The sequence below is a fragment of the Varanus komodoensis genome, unplaced genomic scaffold, assembly GCF_004798865.1.
Source record: "Varanus komodoensis strain SLA01 unplaced genomic scaffold, ASM479886v1 scaffold22, whole genome shotgun sequence".
Lineage (NCBI taxonomy): Eukaryota > Metazoa > Chordata > Lepidosauria > Squamata > Varanidae > Varanus > Varanus komodoensis.
This window is the reverse complement of record NW_025335606.1, coordinates 18,994,796-19,010,149: the sequence shown is the minus strand read 5'-3', so window position 1 is coordinate 19,010,149 and position 15,354 is coordinate 18,994,796. Positions and strand designations below refer to the sequence as shown.

At 45.0% G+C, this 15,354-nt stretch overlaps 1 protein-coding gene across 1 annotated transcript; it reads right to left on the bottom strand.

The window, feature by feature from the left end:
* Positions 1 to 6,258: 6,258 nt before the first annotated feature.
* On the bottom strand, positions 6,259 to 13,198 carry LOC123023931 (lysozyme C, milk isozyme-like). The gene is made up of 4 exons (XM_044431069.1): positions 13,063 to 13,198; positions 11,281 to 11,442; positions 10,734 to 10,809; positions 6,259 to 6,347 (listed from the first exon to the last, which is right to left on the bottom strand). Exons 1-4 carry the CDS (start codon positions 13,196 to 13,198, stop codon positions 6,281 to 6,283), a joined length of 441 nt encoding a protein of 146 aa, XP_044287004.1. The 3' UTR covers positions 6,259 to 6,280.
* Between the last annotated feature and the right edge of the window lie 2,156 nt (positions 13,199 to 15,354).

Sequence of the window (15,354 nt, the reverse complement as noted above, 5' to 3'; positions counted from 1 at the left end):
TTCAGTTTGTTGGCCAAGCACCGGTTCAGCACAGCCACTGCCTCACTTGGATTAGTGGAGAACGAGAGGTAGAGCTATCATCAGCGTATTGATGATTCCGTAGTCCACACCTCCTGATGACCTCTCCCAGCGGTTTCATATAGATGTTAAATAGCAGAGGGGATACAATGGAGCCCTGTGGTACCCCATGGCATAACTGCCATGACGTAGAGACATGGTCCCCCAGCACTACCTTCTGGGATCGACCGTCGAGATAGGAGCGGAACCACTGCAAAGCAGTGCCTCCAACCCCCAATCCCACAAGGCTATCCAGAAGGATACCATGGTCGATGGTATCGAAAGCCGCCGAGAGGTCCAGAAGAACCAGCAGGGATATACTCCCCCTGTCCTTCTCCCTGCACAGGTCGTCGTACAGGGCGACCAAGGCAGATTCAGTACTGTACCCGGGTCTGAAGCCGGACTGAAAAGGATCCAGATAATCAGTTTCATCCAAGAGTGCTTGGAGTTGTCCTGCCACCACTCGCTCCAACACGTTGCCCAGAAACAGGATGTTGGCCACAGGTCTATAGTTAGTGGCCATCTCTGGATCCAGTGACGCTTTCTTCAGGACCGGTCGTATTACCGCCTCCTTTAAAGGGGCAGGCACCCGACCCTCCCTCAGAGAAGCGTTAACCACTTCCAAGATCCAGGTCCCAATCCCGTGCATGGAGTTATTTATTAACCAAGACGGGCAAGGATCCAATAGGCAAGTGGTGGGACGTACTCGTCCAAGCACCTTGTCCACATCATCGGGCCGCAATAATTGAAATTCCTCCAATAATTTTGGACCAGACGGTAGCATTGGCGACTCCTCAGAGACCTCTGATTCATTAGTGGAGTCCAGCTCGTGACGAATCTGAGTGATTTTCTCCCTGAAATGCCTGGCAAAGTCGTCACAGCGGGCCTTTGAGGGTGGCATCGGATCTTCCTTAGGACCCAGGGGAACCAGGCCTTGCACCACTCGAAAAAGCTCCGCCGGACGGCATTGTGAGGAGGCAATGGAAGCGGAAAAAACTTCTTTTCCGCCGCCTTCACCGCCTCAGCATAGGCCTGATAGTGGGCTTTTAAGTGTGTTCAGTCAGATTCATCCCGTGATTTCCTCCACCTATGCTCCAGTTGTCTCTCAACTTGCTTCATCGCCCGCAATTCAGGTGTAAACCAAGGGGAAGAGCGGACACTGCCCAATGGGAGCGATCGTGTCCACAGCCCTGTCATCTCCCCGTTCCACAGTTCGACCAGAGCCTCGACAGGAGCACCAGTCTTGTCAGCCGGAAACTCCCCCAGGGCCTTCAGGAATCCATCCGGATCCATCTGGCTCCGGGGGTGGGCCCATACAATTGGGTCCGCACTCTTATAGAGGGAGAGGCCGCTCTCGAGCACAAACCTCACCAGGAGGTGATCTGACCATGACAGGGGAGTCAAACATAAGTTCCTCACCCTCAGGTCATCCTCTTCCTGCCCCGTCGTGAATACCAGGTCCAGAGTGTGTCCACGTTCATGGGTCTGGCCGATGACATGTTGAGACAGGCCCATGGCCGTCATAGAGGCCATGAAGTCCTGAACTGCCCTGGTCAGATCAGTCTCGGCATGGAGATTGAAATCCCCCAGGACCAGCATCCTGGGAGTCTTCAACACCAGGTCTGAGACAATCTCCGTCAACTCAGGCTCCCTTTCCTGTTAGGTGGAAGGGTGCAAGGTACACCAGCAGAATCCCCAATCTGTCTCGATTGCCCAGCACCAGGTATAAACAGTCTAGACCTGGTCTCGAGGGAACAGGAAGCCTTGTGAGGGAAATAGAGGCTCAGTGAATTAAAGCAACTCCCCCTCCCCTCCCCTCCACTCCAGACGTGACTGGTGCTGGACTAGATACCCTCGTGGGCACAGCTGAGGGAGGACTACATCCGCACCCTCTCCTGCCCAGGTCTCTGTAATGCAAGTCATTCTCCGTGCCCCGACTCCTGAGTGGCGCAGCTCTCACTCATGCTGGGTGGGGGGGGGGCAGGAACAGGGCCCGTGGAGCACTTGGCGGCAAGGTGGTGGTGGCAGCGCCACAGGCGAGCAGCATCCCGGTGGTGGGCTTCTGGGTGGCGGTGCAGTGGTGGCTGTGGGTCTTCCCAGGCGGTGAGGGTGGGCAGTCCATCCCTTCTGCAGTTAATTAAAGGAGGTTTTGCACCAACAAGCAGAACTCACAGTCATTCATCTAGCCCATGTTCTTTTAGAGCCTTTGCCAGTACACAACTTGGAATAATCTGGGCCTCACTTGCCATTATGATGAGGCTGATGAAGGCAACAGCAAGGGTGTTCATGGCTACAGCTCCCTGGACAACAATATGAAGAGCTGTGCAAGGAAGCAAGACTTTTATAATCCACCTAGAGCAATAAAGCCCATTTAGGAATATTTTGGCAGCTAATCATTTAACCCATCTGTGGCAGTTAACCCATTCATCCAGGAGAAGATGAATATGCCAAATTTCTGCTGGCCACAGAATAGCTTCCCAATATGATGGTGACTACAGACTTCAGTTTTGTTGATGCACATGCCAATCTGTAGCAATGGCCTTCCCATTAACTCGCTTTGCATTGGTCCCTCTGACTGGCTGTTGCATTAATTTCCCTCCAGAGGGAAATTAAAAGCCTAAGTTATACTGATCGTAATCTCTGGTTTGAGATGCAAGCAGAAATTGCCTTTTTATGGGGACAAGCCATTCTTAGGTTCCCTGTTCAGAGCTAAGCAAGCATAGATAGGAACTTTCCAACATTTACTTCTGATTTTTAAAAGATGAGGCAAGCCAAGATTTCTGTAGTGATACAAAAGGTATGCCTGCATCCCATACTGCCCAACAAATCTATAGCTATGGGTCCACATCTTCTAACCCCCCAAGGGGTTAGATGCTGCAAAGTCTCAGAACAGGGGACCAGCCAGAGAGGTCAATATTTCTACTCATTGGCTTCAGCTAAAGAACCGAGGTAGGAATTACTTTGCTGCATGCAAAGAAGGGCTGAGGTGTAATCCAACAGGAAATGCTTTGCAGCCTGGTGCTCTAGGCCCTGGTGGAGTGAGGCTTCAGCAGGCATAATGTAGCCATCTTCTGGCATTCTCTGTTGACCAAGAAACTGAATGAAAGAGTTTGATGCTCCCCCATGTCTGTCCATGGCAAGGCCATGCATCCTCTGATGAGGATGGCCAGGCGTTCACATTGCAACTATGCCCCATGCTGCTGAATCCCACCCCAAGAACACCCAAGCAGTAGAATTTCCACTTCTATGCCAGCCATGCCACACTTCCTGCAGACCACACTTGATCTGCACACTGGGAGTCTGTGCACACCCCACACAATGTATGGCAAGGCAGTGCCCCAGGGTGGAGGTGGCAGGTTGCATCCTTCAGCACATTTGCAGGACAGGGGAGATGTTCTGCTCAGGGAAACCCTGGGACTGCCTGGGCCAGGGACTGCAAACAGTCCTGCAGCTGTGAACACCCTCCCACCCCTCCTTCCCTCCCTTTTTTCAGGACTGGAGGCAGGAGGAGGGCTGGCTTTTGTGCTCAACAACAGTGATGGGAAGACAAAGAAACAAAGAACAGTGCAAGAAACTTGGTTTATTATTGGGGCAGTGGTGGATGGGTGCAATGAAGTTGATGGAAAAGCAGTACCAAGCAGGGAATGGTGGTGTCCAAACTGGTTTTATATAAAGGTTCTGGACTAAGGAGGTGTGATGGTCATAGGATGGGAAGGAATTAGCAACATTGCCCTGAGTGTCCACCTACTCTGAATTTGCTTCGAAGGGATGAAAAGAAGAGCACATTTTTTTGAATGCTCAAGCACCAGAGAAGGTCATCAATAAAACTCAAGAACTGGGCCTGATTGCTTGGCAATGCCACTTGGGCCAGAGCACAGTACGAGTTTCATCTAAATGGCCATGGGTCACTCAGTCATCCATTTCACAAACTTCAGTTGCATCACTTGTTGTGAATAAGGGTCATGTGAAAAGGTCCAGACCTATTAAGGGGAATTTTCTAGAAACTGGGAGTTTTGCTTTAACTTTGGTAGGGAACCAAGGCTTGGAATACAGATCATTCATTCCTTCTTCACACAATGAATCACTTTCCACCATGGGTTCCGTAAAGCAAACTCTTATATCAAATTACTCCATAGGGATTGTGTCACTGGAACCAATCCTCACGATGCTTCATGAAAGAACACTCCCCCACACACCGCCATGTTGTTCCTTTTGGCTACAAGTGACAATTTGGCATCAGCCTAGAACTGACATGAGTGAATGACTCTGACCCAGAAATGACCTGGATTTGTGGGTGGTGATTTCTGGAAATCACCTGCAGGCATGTTGTGGCACTGTGGGAGCGATGGCATTCCTTCTTTTCACAATTCAGTTTGTTACATAAGAACATGAGGCACCTTTCCTTGGTGGGATCCATGATGTTGGACAGAATGTTTTCTTGCTAGGTTCTGAATGATCAATTTTATTCTAATTGCACTTGCACACTGCATCTCATCATGCTACATCTCATCACAATGAATAAAAAAAGAAAGAGACTAGTTTCTAAAGAATTTTACTGAATGAAAATCAATAAAATAATTTTGTTGAAGAACAGCCTATATAAGTTTTGGGAGCATGCCAAGGAGAACAAGCTCAGTATGGACCTAGCTGCAGGAAGTGCTGTGTCTCAACCAGGAGTCCATCCATGGTCCTTTCTCTGAGGGGTTCCCAACAACAGAAGGAACATAAAAATCCTGCCCTGCACCTACTTTGCCTTTATAAAGCCTTTTCTATCATTTTCTTTAACCTTTAGCCAATTGTATTTATTGTCACTGGATCCCAAAATGTATTCATGTCATTGGCAGAACATGTGCAGATATCTCTGAAAAGGGTCGCTTTCCAAGCTGAATCCTGCAACTGTTCACATGCTTACAACGCAGTAGTTTATAGACACTTCCAGAGAAACACTTCCAATGTATTCTTCCTGATTAACCTCAGGGTCTCCCACTCTTGGACATGTACCATAGGGAGCTTCCCAAAACCTCTGTACTTTACATAAGAAGCAGAAATACGGTTCCTTAGGAAAGTGCCCAGGGGCAGTCTTTTCAACCTTCTGGTCCATTCTGTTTTCAGAGTGCTGCAATCATCACACCTACAGAGTTTTGCAAAGCCCCAGATCAATATTCTTTGCTCTAGAGAAGGTCCTACCGGAGAGGAGCCTGGCTTCTCATTGTTAATATTGCAAAGAAGCTAATATTGCAGAGAGCCCTGAACTAGAGATTTACTGAGCTTCCCTGGAATCTGGCTTGAGTCTGCCCATCTGATGTCTTCTAATACTTGTCCCTTTCTGAAAAAGCAAGCTGAACACAGTGGAAATGCACCAGCATTGGCAATGTCTGCCTACCTAAATGCCTGCCTGTGCTGAAATGATTGATATGCAAGCAAAACATGTGCAGGTGTGGACACACACAGATGCACAGGTGCAGTCCCTTCTGCCTCCACAATAGCCTTCCTTGATACAGCATCTGAACAGACCGTAATTTGTGGAAGCTTCCTAGGTTTATGCAGAATGTCTCTTGCTGCTCTGAAGAAGGAGGGTTTTCCAAAAGTAGACATGTGGTAGTGGTATGGCAAGCACATGCAGCAAAACATTCTGAGAAAACCAAGCAATCCTCCACATCATGTGAACACTAATGCTAAGTCACATGAGCAGAAGCAGAACTCAGTGCAGCAGGAAACCATTATAAGCAACAGGGCCAAATTCCTAATGAGCATTTTGCAAATGTTACTATGTGCTCTCCAAGAACTTAGCTGTAGCCCTCCAAACTGGAGCCCAGGAAGCTGAAACCAGGGAGTCTAATGGATTTCCTGTCCAAACCGATTCCTCACACATCCCTACCCTGAACATGTAGGGTTTTCTAAAGCAATATTGCATAGCATAACTCATACACATAGTTTTATTCCTTGAAGTAGTGTTGGGTTACTTCAAAGAATAAGAATATTTTTTCCAATGTCCTATGATGCTGTCTCTTTATTCCATTGAGTTATCTCTGTTCTGTCATGCACTATGGAGTGACATTTGCTGAAAGGAACTGCTTTGGATCCAGTGGATGCAGTTTTCATTGGTTCAGAGTTGTTCTGGAGTTCTGAAATAAGGGGCATTCGCAAGGGAAGCTGGGGTGGGTTGGGAAAGAATTACAACATCAGCAGTTCCAGTTGTGCAAGGCCAGACAAAATTGAGGTCTCAGAGAGAGCAGCCCTTTAAATATGAATCTAGATTTTTTCCACGACATCGCCTGGTCCATGCTGACCTGAGGAAAGGGATAGAAGGAAAATCATCAACATTTCTTGGATTTCCCCCTTTAACCAAAGTCATGACAAATGTTGCAAGTGGGAATTTCATCTTGACTTTGGAATGTTCTTAGTCTTGGAATGCAGGTAATTTGTTCTGGATGAAGAACACAAAGCTGCATTTTCTTTGGGGTGGGGGTGAAAGTAGGGAGACATGCCACATTTGTAGTCACTCTTGGCTATTTCAACACCCAATTAGTATGCAAACTGTTGAAAAAAACAGGTAACGCAGCTCCCAAAGAACACAAAGTGGCTGCAGAGAAGCCCCACAGAAAGAATCCAATTGGTACCCTTAGTTTTTCTCAAAAGATTCCAAATGCTTCTTCAAAACTGAAGAGATTAAGTTTGTTTAACTCTAAATGCTGGCAGCTGGAGCCTGTAAGCACTGCACAACCAGTGTCCTGAAACCTCAGATGGGTTGCTGGCAGCCACCAGGTTACCACAGCATCATTTTGAATGGCATAGAATCTATTCCTAAAGAGGAGAACTTTCAAGGGCTGCTAGCTATGATAGCTAAACATAATCTGTAACCATCAGATATTTTGAGTCAAGAATAGAGGTAGGCAATCCCCTGTGTCCAATCTCGATCAAGTAGGATAGTTCTTCAAAATTCTCTTCTATACATGTATACACGCAGCAAGAATGAAGGAGAAAAAACTTTTCTCCAGGTTTTCTCCAGGTGCTCTCCAGACTACAGATTTTGTGCTGTCTGTGCTATTTGCATCTTATCAGAACATAAGGAAGTAATATATTTCAATTAGTGTTAATGGTATGTTAGTGTTCCAATTCTAAGTGTTTGTGTGTATGAAATATTAATTGAGGCTGATTAGCAAATGGCCAAAGAACACCTAATGACTTTGAATGAGTTCAGATCTCCGGGACTTGATGAACTATATCCTAGAATAATAAAGGAACTGGCAGAGTTCAAAACTCTGCATCACTGTATATTATTTAGGAGAAATCAACAGTGAGAGATGAAGTGCCAATTGACTTGAGGAGGGTGGATGTTGTCCCTATCTTCAAAAGGTGGGTAAATGAAGACCTGAGAACTACAGGCATCCCTGAGAAAAACCTGGAGCAAATTATAAAGCATTTAATCTGCAAACACCTTGGATACAATGCAATGATTCCAAGAAACCAACACAGATTTATGAAGAACTAGTCCTACCAAACTAATCTGATATTTTTGATCCTTGTGGACTGAGGGAATGCTGTGGACATAATACATGCTGAATTCAGCAAAGTGCCCAATGGAATCCTGTTTAGAAAACTAGCTAAAAGTGGGCTAGATGGAGGTGAATACATAGTTGGCTACTGACTCAGTTTCAAAGGGTGCTTTTCAATGGTGGTTTTGAAATTGGGGAGAGGTAATGAGCAGTGTACTGGGTCCATCGCTCTTCTGTATTTTTAAAGGATTTGGATGATGAGGTATAAGGAATGCTTATCAAATTGTAGGTGACCCAAAATTGTGTGGGATATCTTATACCCCAGAAGAAAGGAACACAATTTAACATAGATCTTAATGGTTTAGAGTTCTGGGCTAAAAGTACAGGATCTTATCTTAAGTATTGCATCTAGTTCTGGGAATCACAGTTTAAGATGCAGACTTCCAGTTTAAAAGGTTCAGAGAAGGGCAATGAAGATGATCAGGGGACTGAAAACAAAACCCTATGAGGAGACTGAAAGAACTGGGTATACTTAGCCTTGAGAAGACAAGATTGAGGGGAGATTTGATAGCACCTTCAAGTATTTGAAAGGGTGTCCCAGAACAAGGATCTCTTCTCAGTCATCCAATTACAGAGTAAAGAGCTCAAGTTACATGAAGCCATATTCCAGCTGCACATCAGAGAAAAAAATCCTGTCTGCTAGAGCAATACAACAATGGAAACAATGACCTAGGAAGGTCATGTTTCCGCACAGACTGAGAGCATTCAAGATAGAGCTGTACAGTCACCTGTTAGAAGTCCTTTAACTTGGGCATTTGAGCAGGGGCTTGGACCCCATGGTCTTATATGTCCCTTCCAACTTCGCTGTTCTTTGATTCTATGACATTCCTTTAAGTTCTGTCCATTTTTGTAAATAGCCAACCCAGCTTTTGCATGTACATAGGATTCAAACTACAAAGCAGTAGGCTAAGGGGCAGTGAAACAAAGAACTTATCAAAAATCTTGTATGTTAAAACAGCTCAATAAACTTTATTATCATCTATCAAAGTTCATGGTCCTTAGAGAGAGTTTAACTATCACAGCAGTTCAGTATGTCACAAATGATCTCTGCAAGACAATAACCCTAAAGCCATGTGGCCAGAAAAAAGGCAAATATTAGAGGAAAGGCTACAAAATGTTTCTACAGCACATCTGAACATGGCATGGCCATTTTCCCACTAGTAATCTGGATGTCATCATCAGTCAAACAACTTGAGACTTCCAGAATGGCACAGTCCTGGCCTTTCTGACCTTTTTTGCACAACAAAATTGTGCAATGGGAACTCCATTTTGTGCACTCGGGAACATGGACTTTAATAAGGAACCAGGTCATTCCTTAAAAGAAATAGATACAAAAGAAGACTAAGAGATAGAACTCAGAGGAAGCTGTTCCATGATGCTTCCGATGCCCCTACCAACTTAGAGGATTACATGCATCTTATGCAGGACAGAAGTAACTTGGAAGCAAAGGTGACCTCTCAGCTCTTCCCACCATGCACATTAGTATCCATTTCCAGCCATCTAAGTGCCTCAAAGCAGAGGAGAAGGAGACTCAAGCACCACCAAAATAACTTGGATTATGTGGCAGTGCTTGTCTCCCCTCTTCATCCCCTAGAACATCCACTAGCCCTCTTCCCCAAGGGATGAAGCCGGTGAGATTCTAGCTTTGCATGCAGAGGGAGGTCACCAACTTTGTCCACTAGTTTTTCATTGGTCTTGGCTATTGTTTTTCTCATAGAGGAAACCTGTGTGGTCTCCACAGAGGTCAAGTAGGAGCACTTAAATCCTTTCAATATGAGTTGTCTTTCAACACAATATTGAGAGAGACAAGGTGGTGGATTGGTTAAAAGCGTGGGACTGGGGCTCAGGCAATTTGGGTTCTAGTCCCACACTCAGCCATGAAGCTCACCAAGTGACTTTGGGCCAGTCACAGACTCACAGGGTGGTTGTCGTGAGGATAAGACTGAGAGAAGGAGAGAAGAATTAAGTAAGCTGCCTTGAGTTCCATGATGGGAAAAAAGGCAGAATATAAATAGAATAAAACAAACAAAAACTTGGATCCTCCTTAGCACCTTAGGATCCACTATCAAAAGGCACCATTTGTAAAAGGGGCAAGGTTGGTATATGGAATCAAAAGTAGCCCTAACATTTGTGAAGGCAGCATAAAGCGAGTGATGAGATGGTGATGTACATTTCCTTACCAAGTGATTCAGGAAAAAGCAGACAGCTGTTAATTTACTGGGGCAGAAACCTGCTGTGCTCACTCCTCTGACCAAAAAATTTTCTCAGCCCAGAAGCTACATCACATATGATTTTCCGGCCATCTCCAAAAGGCTTAAAGGACCTGACTTCTATTCTAAACAGGCGGCACAATTGTTGAGCATGAGATACAAAAATGTCCAATAAGTGTAAATAGGGCATCTAATGGAATCCATTAACGATCACACTTGCCTCAAAAACTCCGGATAGATTCTTTTCTTCCTAGGTGCTGTCCCCATTTTTATCAACTTTCAAAAATTTAAACTTGCAGTCACAACAAAAGGTGATTAATGACCCACATTAATCACAATCTTTGTCTCCCTTTTACAGATACTGAATGGGAAGTATTATCTCAGTCTTCATGTTCAGCTTGCTCATTTCTTTTTTCAAATCTATCTTAAACAGAATCAAGCCACAATATCCCAGGATCTATCTCAAGGGTTCAACTATTTTGACAGACTGTATTGAATTTATGGGGTTGATAACAAATCTACCAATTCTGCAGCTTAGAAAGCAGTTTAAGACTACAGACCAGCAAATCTGCAAAAATATATATAAAGGAAATAAGGAAACGGAAAGATCTGAAATTAAATTAAGAAATCATAGTAGCTTAGGGACAGTCCTAAATTTTGCCCCAGTAGGCCCCATCAGAAAGTTTGATTTACTAAATACTAGTAATCTGCATGGTTTGCTTGTTTTTTGTTTTTTCCTGGAATTTACCCACCAGTAAAAGTGTTTGCGTTTAAATGACTGCAAAGGTCTTCCAGATTAGCAACAAACTTAATCCAGTAGATAATTCAGCAACATAAGCTTTTTCTTTTCTTTTCTTTTTTCTACTTTCATTATTTGTAGAGGATTATTCAAAAGGATGAGGAAACTTACCAAGTGTTCAACCCTGATCCTCTGACAACTTTCTTTGCACACTCAATGTCGTCAGTGATGTCATCATCAAGGAACTCTACAAAGGCAGGGAATGACACAGAGAGTTGGAGGAACTGATGACCATTAATGAATATCACTTTCCAATCATCACAGTTCAACAGAAAATGGCTCCTTGAAAGGAAAGTACCTTATCATGGTGGCCCTTCCTGTTCTTGGTAGTGTGTGGAATTACCTCCTAATATGCTGCTGTGTGAAAGACCATTCTGGGTACCCCCTTCACAATGCAAGTGAAGGCAGAATATGCTGTGAATCACAGCAAGAAGCTTTAGGCCACATCTGCTGAATCGGAGAAGGTGACTGGGCAGTAGTTCAGCATCATCAGGTGTCTCACCTGTACAGCCATTGAGAGAGGTGACTCATTGCAACCACCAGTACTTGGGGGCCATGATTTCCTTTTCATGTTACATAAAATGATAATCATTCCTCATTTAATACACTAGCCTTCATTCCTAAGTCACTTAAGGAAAAGCAGAAACACATGACTCACTTTGGCAGGCAATGTTGCAAACATTCCTTGAGCGTTGCTTCCCATCACTGCACCAATATCTATTACTAAAACGGAATATCCCATAATTTCCCTGGCGTCGTGTTCCTCTGGTCATTGGAGGTCTTGTGTTGAAATTACTTTCAAAAAATACCATGCATAGCCCTGACAGGGGAAACAGGACACAAATCACAGCGATGAGAAACTGGTGGAAAAATGTTTGCGTGTATGTGTAAAATATCAAATGTCCTTTGTACAGCACTTGTATTTGGAAAGACACGAAAACACAAAGAGTATTTCAAACCTTGAAACTTATTTCTGCCCATGGGCTTCCTTTGAGGAACACAAGAGCAGAGGGTAGGGGGAAGGAGAAGAGGTTGTGGGTCTCTGTGACTGGCAACTGTACCTTCAAATCACAGTGAGGGTGTCAGTCTACAGCATTGTCTGAGGACCTCTGGGATTGTTCAGAATTGTATCAGAGGACAGATGTAGTGTTCTGTTCTCTTTGTTTGTTCCTCCTTCCAAGTGTAGGAATGACAAAGTTGTCTGGGGGAACCAGTGTGTATTAGGCATGTTTATTACCCAAGGACAAATATTTTTCATATAAATTGCAAAGTGCATCTGCTCACAAAGCCCACAAAAGGGGCGCTTGACCTGAACCATCCTCAGAGCTGATGATTGGAGTGGAGCCTGCAGGGAGAAGAGCCTGTTTCCATCTGGAGACACCTGCCTGGAGCTGCCTCCCTCCCCTTGAGGTATTTAAAGGCTGCACAAGCCAAAGCGCAAGACTTAAAGGACTCTTGGCCTTTGGCTGTAAGCATGTGGCTCTGAGCCAGTAGAATCTCTGTGGCATTGTCCATCCTCAGCTTTGGTTGCTGCTTGAAGAAAGATGGAGAGCACCAGCACTGATCACATCACGACATTTCAGTTCAATATACCTACAGACCAGAAACTCAAAGCAGCAACAGTGGCAGAGTGCAGGGACTGGGCAAACAGAGGTGTAACGGGACATTTAGAGCATTCTCTGTGTTAATGTTGAACTGAAGTGCCTCTATTTTACACTGTAATTTTAACAAGTGCCTGGGAAATTCATCGGAGTGGGTGAAGGTTGGTCCTAGTGCAGTATGTTAGCTTTGTTCCTTTGCTTCCATGCAGAGCTTCACCTGCTGTTTGTGTATGTGCATGTGTGTGTGCATATTGCCTCTGTTGGTTTCGGTGTAGTGGGTATGTTGTTCAGGTAGTATCCATGCTCTCATATACCAGTGCAGTACAGGTGTTTTGTCTCCATGTGTTCCTCTGAGCATCACAAGCTTGCCTGGTAGGTATTTTGCAATGTGGTGAGGGGGACATTGAGTGATTTGATATTTGCAGTCCCAACCTCATCCCTGGCTTATACTTTGCTTCTGGACGAAGGTAATTGCCTCTGGGCCTCCACAGCTTGACATGGGTGTAAGTGCAGAAAAGCAGGATGAAAGGTCAGCTTTGTGTATGAAGCTCAGACTACCCTCAATCCAAGCTCTTAAAACTAGCTTTTCAACCTCGTCAGAGTGTCTTGACAGTCATTTGGGGAGAATGAACATAGCCCATCCTCACGCTTTGAAATGTGCCCCTGGCCCCAAAAGGGATGAAAAGAAAAGCTAAAATAGGAATGATCACACTTGAATTATAAAGAGAAAGAAAGAAGCTGAACATCAAGAGCAGCATCGAAAACAGTAGAACAAGTAGCAGAATCAATTTCTGGGCAAGGAAAGTAAAGGAAGTTTAGCATCAACAAGCAGAACTCACAGTCTTTCAGGGTGTAGCCCTTGAACCCATCTAGCCCATGCTCTTTCAGAGTCTTCGCTAGTTCACATCTTGGAATTATCCTGGCCTCGCTTGCCATGGTGACGATGCTGATGAGGGCAACAGCAAGGACGTTCATGGCTGCAGTTCCCTGGACAAGGATATGAGGAGCTGTGCAAGGAAGCAAAACTTTTATAATCCACCTAGAGCAATAGAGGCTCCATCTACAATGAAATTGCCTTTTTATGGGGACAAGTCATTCTTCAGTTCCCTGTTCAGCGCTAAGCAAGCATAGATAGGAGGGAACATTCCAACATTTCCCTGCAGCATCAGCAATTTTAAAGACTGTTTACATCATTGACCATTAAAAATTGTTCCAGTACACAATTTATCTCCATAATAACTTCCTCTGAAAAAGAAGTAAAATGTGCATCTAAAGCAGGGGCCCTCAAACTTTTTCAGCAGGAGGCCAGTTGAAAGGTGCTGGTGCTAGCTGTGGGCCAGAAAGGTGGTGCTGGCAGTGCACGTGGGCCGGTGAGGGGGTGGGGGTGGTGTGTGCAGGTGCAGGCACTGAGGTGGGGGCAGGGTGCATGGCAATGGTGGGTTGGCGGGCGGGCATACATGGTGAGGGGAGGGGAGGCAGGCGCACGAGGCAGCGGCTTGCTCGCTTGGAGATTGTTTTCTCTGAGCGAGCAAACTATTGCCTCCCTGAGCGCGGGGCGAGGTGGGTGGCGGTGGGTACCTGCATGGGCACAGGCACGACAGGTCCAAACGGGCATGGCAGGCCAGATAAATGGGCATTGCGGGCCGGATTTGGCCCCTGGGCCTTAGTTTGGGGACCCATGATCTAAAGAAAACAGCTGCATTGCACTACCAGCATTCAGCGCAATTCAACAATTCCCTTTTTAAAGATGTTGTGGTGTCCAATAGTCAAGAAACAAATATTTTTCCTAATTAAGATTCAGCCCAAGATCTATGGATGTGACAGGTAGATGCCAAAATGGTGACCCCCTGATCTTGGGTTGGTGCGCACCAGCAGTTCCTCCAATTTCCAAAGGTACCCATGGACACAAAAAGGTTGGTATTCCTGGTATAACGATGAACTCTTAAAGTCCATTGTTGATGTCAAAATGTGGGGAGAACATCCCTTTTAAATGATGGTTGGAGTGGGTCTTTCTCACATTTACAAAATCAAAACATTTGATCATTCATTCTGAAATGTCCAGGTGCCATAAATTAGCATTGATGGAACATCATCAAGAAATTTCAATCCGTTGGTGAAATATTGAGAGAGGAAGAGAAGTTTATAGAGAAAAAGTAAGCAACTCTCCCCGTCAAAGGTGTATTTGGTTATTTATATCAATAACTTTCTTTGTTCCATATTGTTAAAAAAGGGGAATGAAAGGAGGAGCGGGGGAAAAAAACTACCTTTCAACAAGAATGGAAGGGGGGCATGCAGCGAGTCGGCACGTAGGCAAACCGGCTGGAGATGGACTAAGTGCCTCCCTGCTTATAAATAAGCAGGATTGGCAGGACAAATGACCTATTGTAGCCCACCAGGGGCAGGGCTGCATTGGGAAGAAGGGCTGGTGTTGGGGCAGCGCGGAGTAGGCGGGCGGAAAAAAGTGTAACTCTCAGTACCCTATTAGTCAATTAGGGGAAAGGAGGAGGGAACAAGCGACAGGGTGCAAGGTTCAAAAGGGATGTGTTCAGGTGAACAGAACAATGGAAAGGGAAGCCATTCCCTTCTGTTCCCTTTATTGCAATAAAGTTCTAATAAGAAGTCTCAGCCTGCCTGGGATAATTTTCTCTTTTGACGGAAAGGAAAGAGCGTTTTTTTAACATGTAATATTTATTTATTTGTTTGTTTATTAAAAGCTTTTCTATCCCATCCCCTACAAATGTCTCAGGACGACTTAAAATAAATAGCCTGCTAATCTCAGACCATGCCCGATTCTCCCTGGAGTTGCAGCTTTCAGAATTGCCAATGTGCTTTAAGGTTTTCTCTTGTCAATGCTTGTTAGACAAAATGTTGCCTAGCAATTATCAGGATAAAGTGAGTGCAAGCCATATGCTACACAATGACTGAATTGGCATAAGCCGTCTCAGGAGATGAATCATAGGGTGCAATTTACCCAACATGATGAAGTGTTTTAAAAAATCAGTGTTTTAAAAAATCAGTAAGTAAGCCACCACAGGTTCCTTGCCAGAGGAAGAAAGACAGGATGTAAATACAGTGTGGCAATAACATTTCTGTTGGTTCTTGTGCCACTGAGTGGGAGGCCAGCAAATGGG

Coding starts and splice junctions, on each gene's coding strand:
- LOC123023931 (XM_044431069.1), bottom strand. CDS start 13,198: ATGAACGTCCTTGCTGTTGCCCTCATCAGCATCGTCACCATGGCAAGC. Junction 11,443..13,062: donor GGGCTACACCCTGAAAGACT/GTGAGTTCTGCT, acceptor TTCCCCTGTCAG/GGCTATGCATGGTATTTTTT. Junction 6,348..10,733: donor GGATCAGGGTTGAACACTTG/GTAAGTTTCCTC, acceptor CCCTTTCCTCAG/GTCAGCATGGACCAGGCGAT.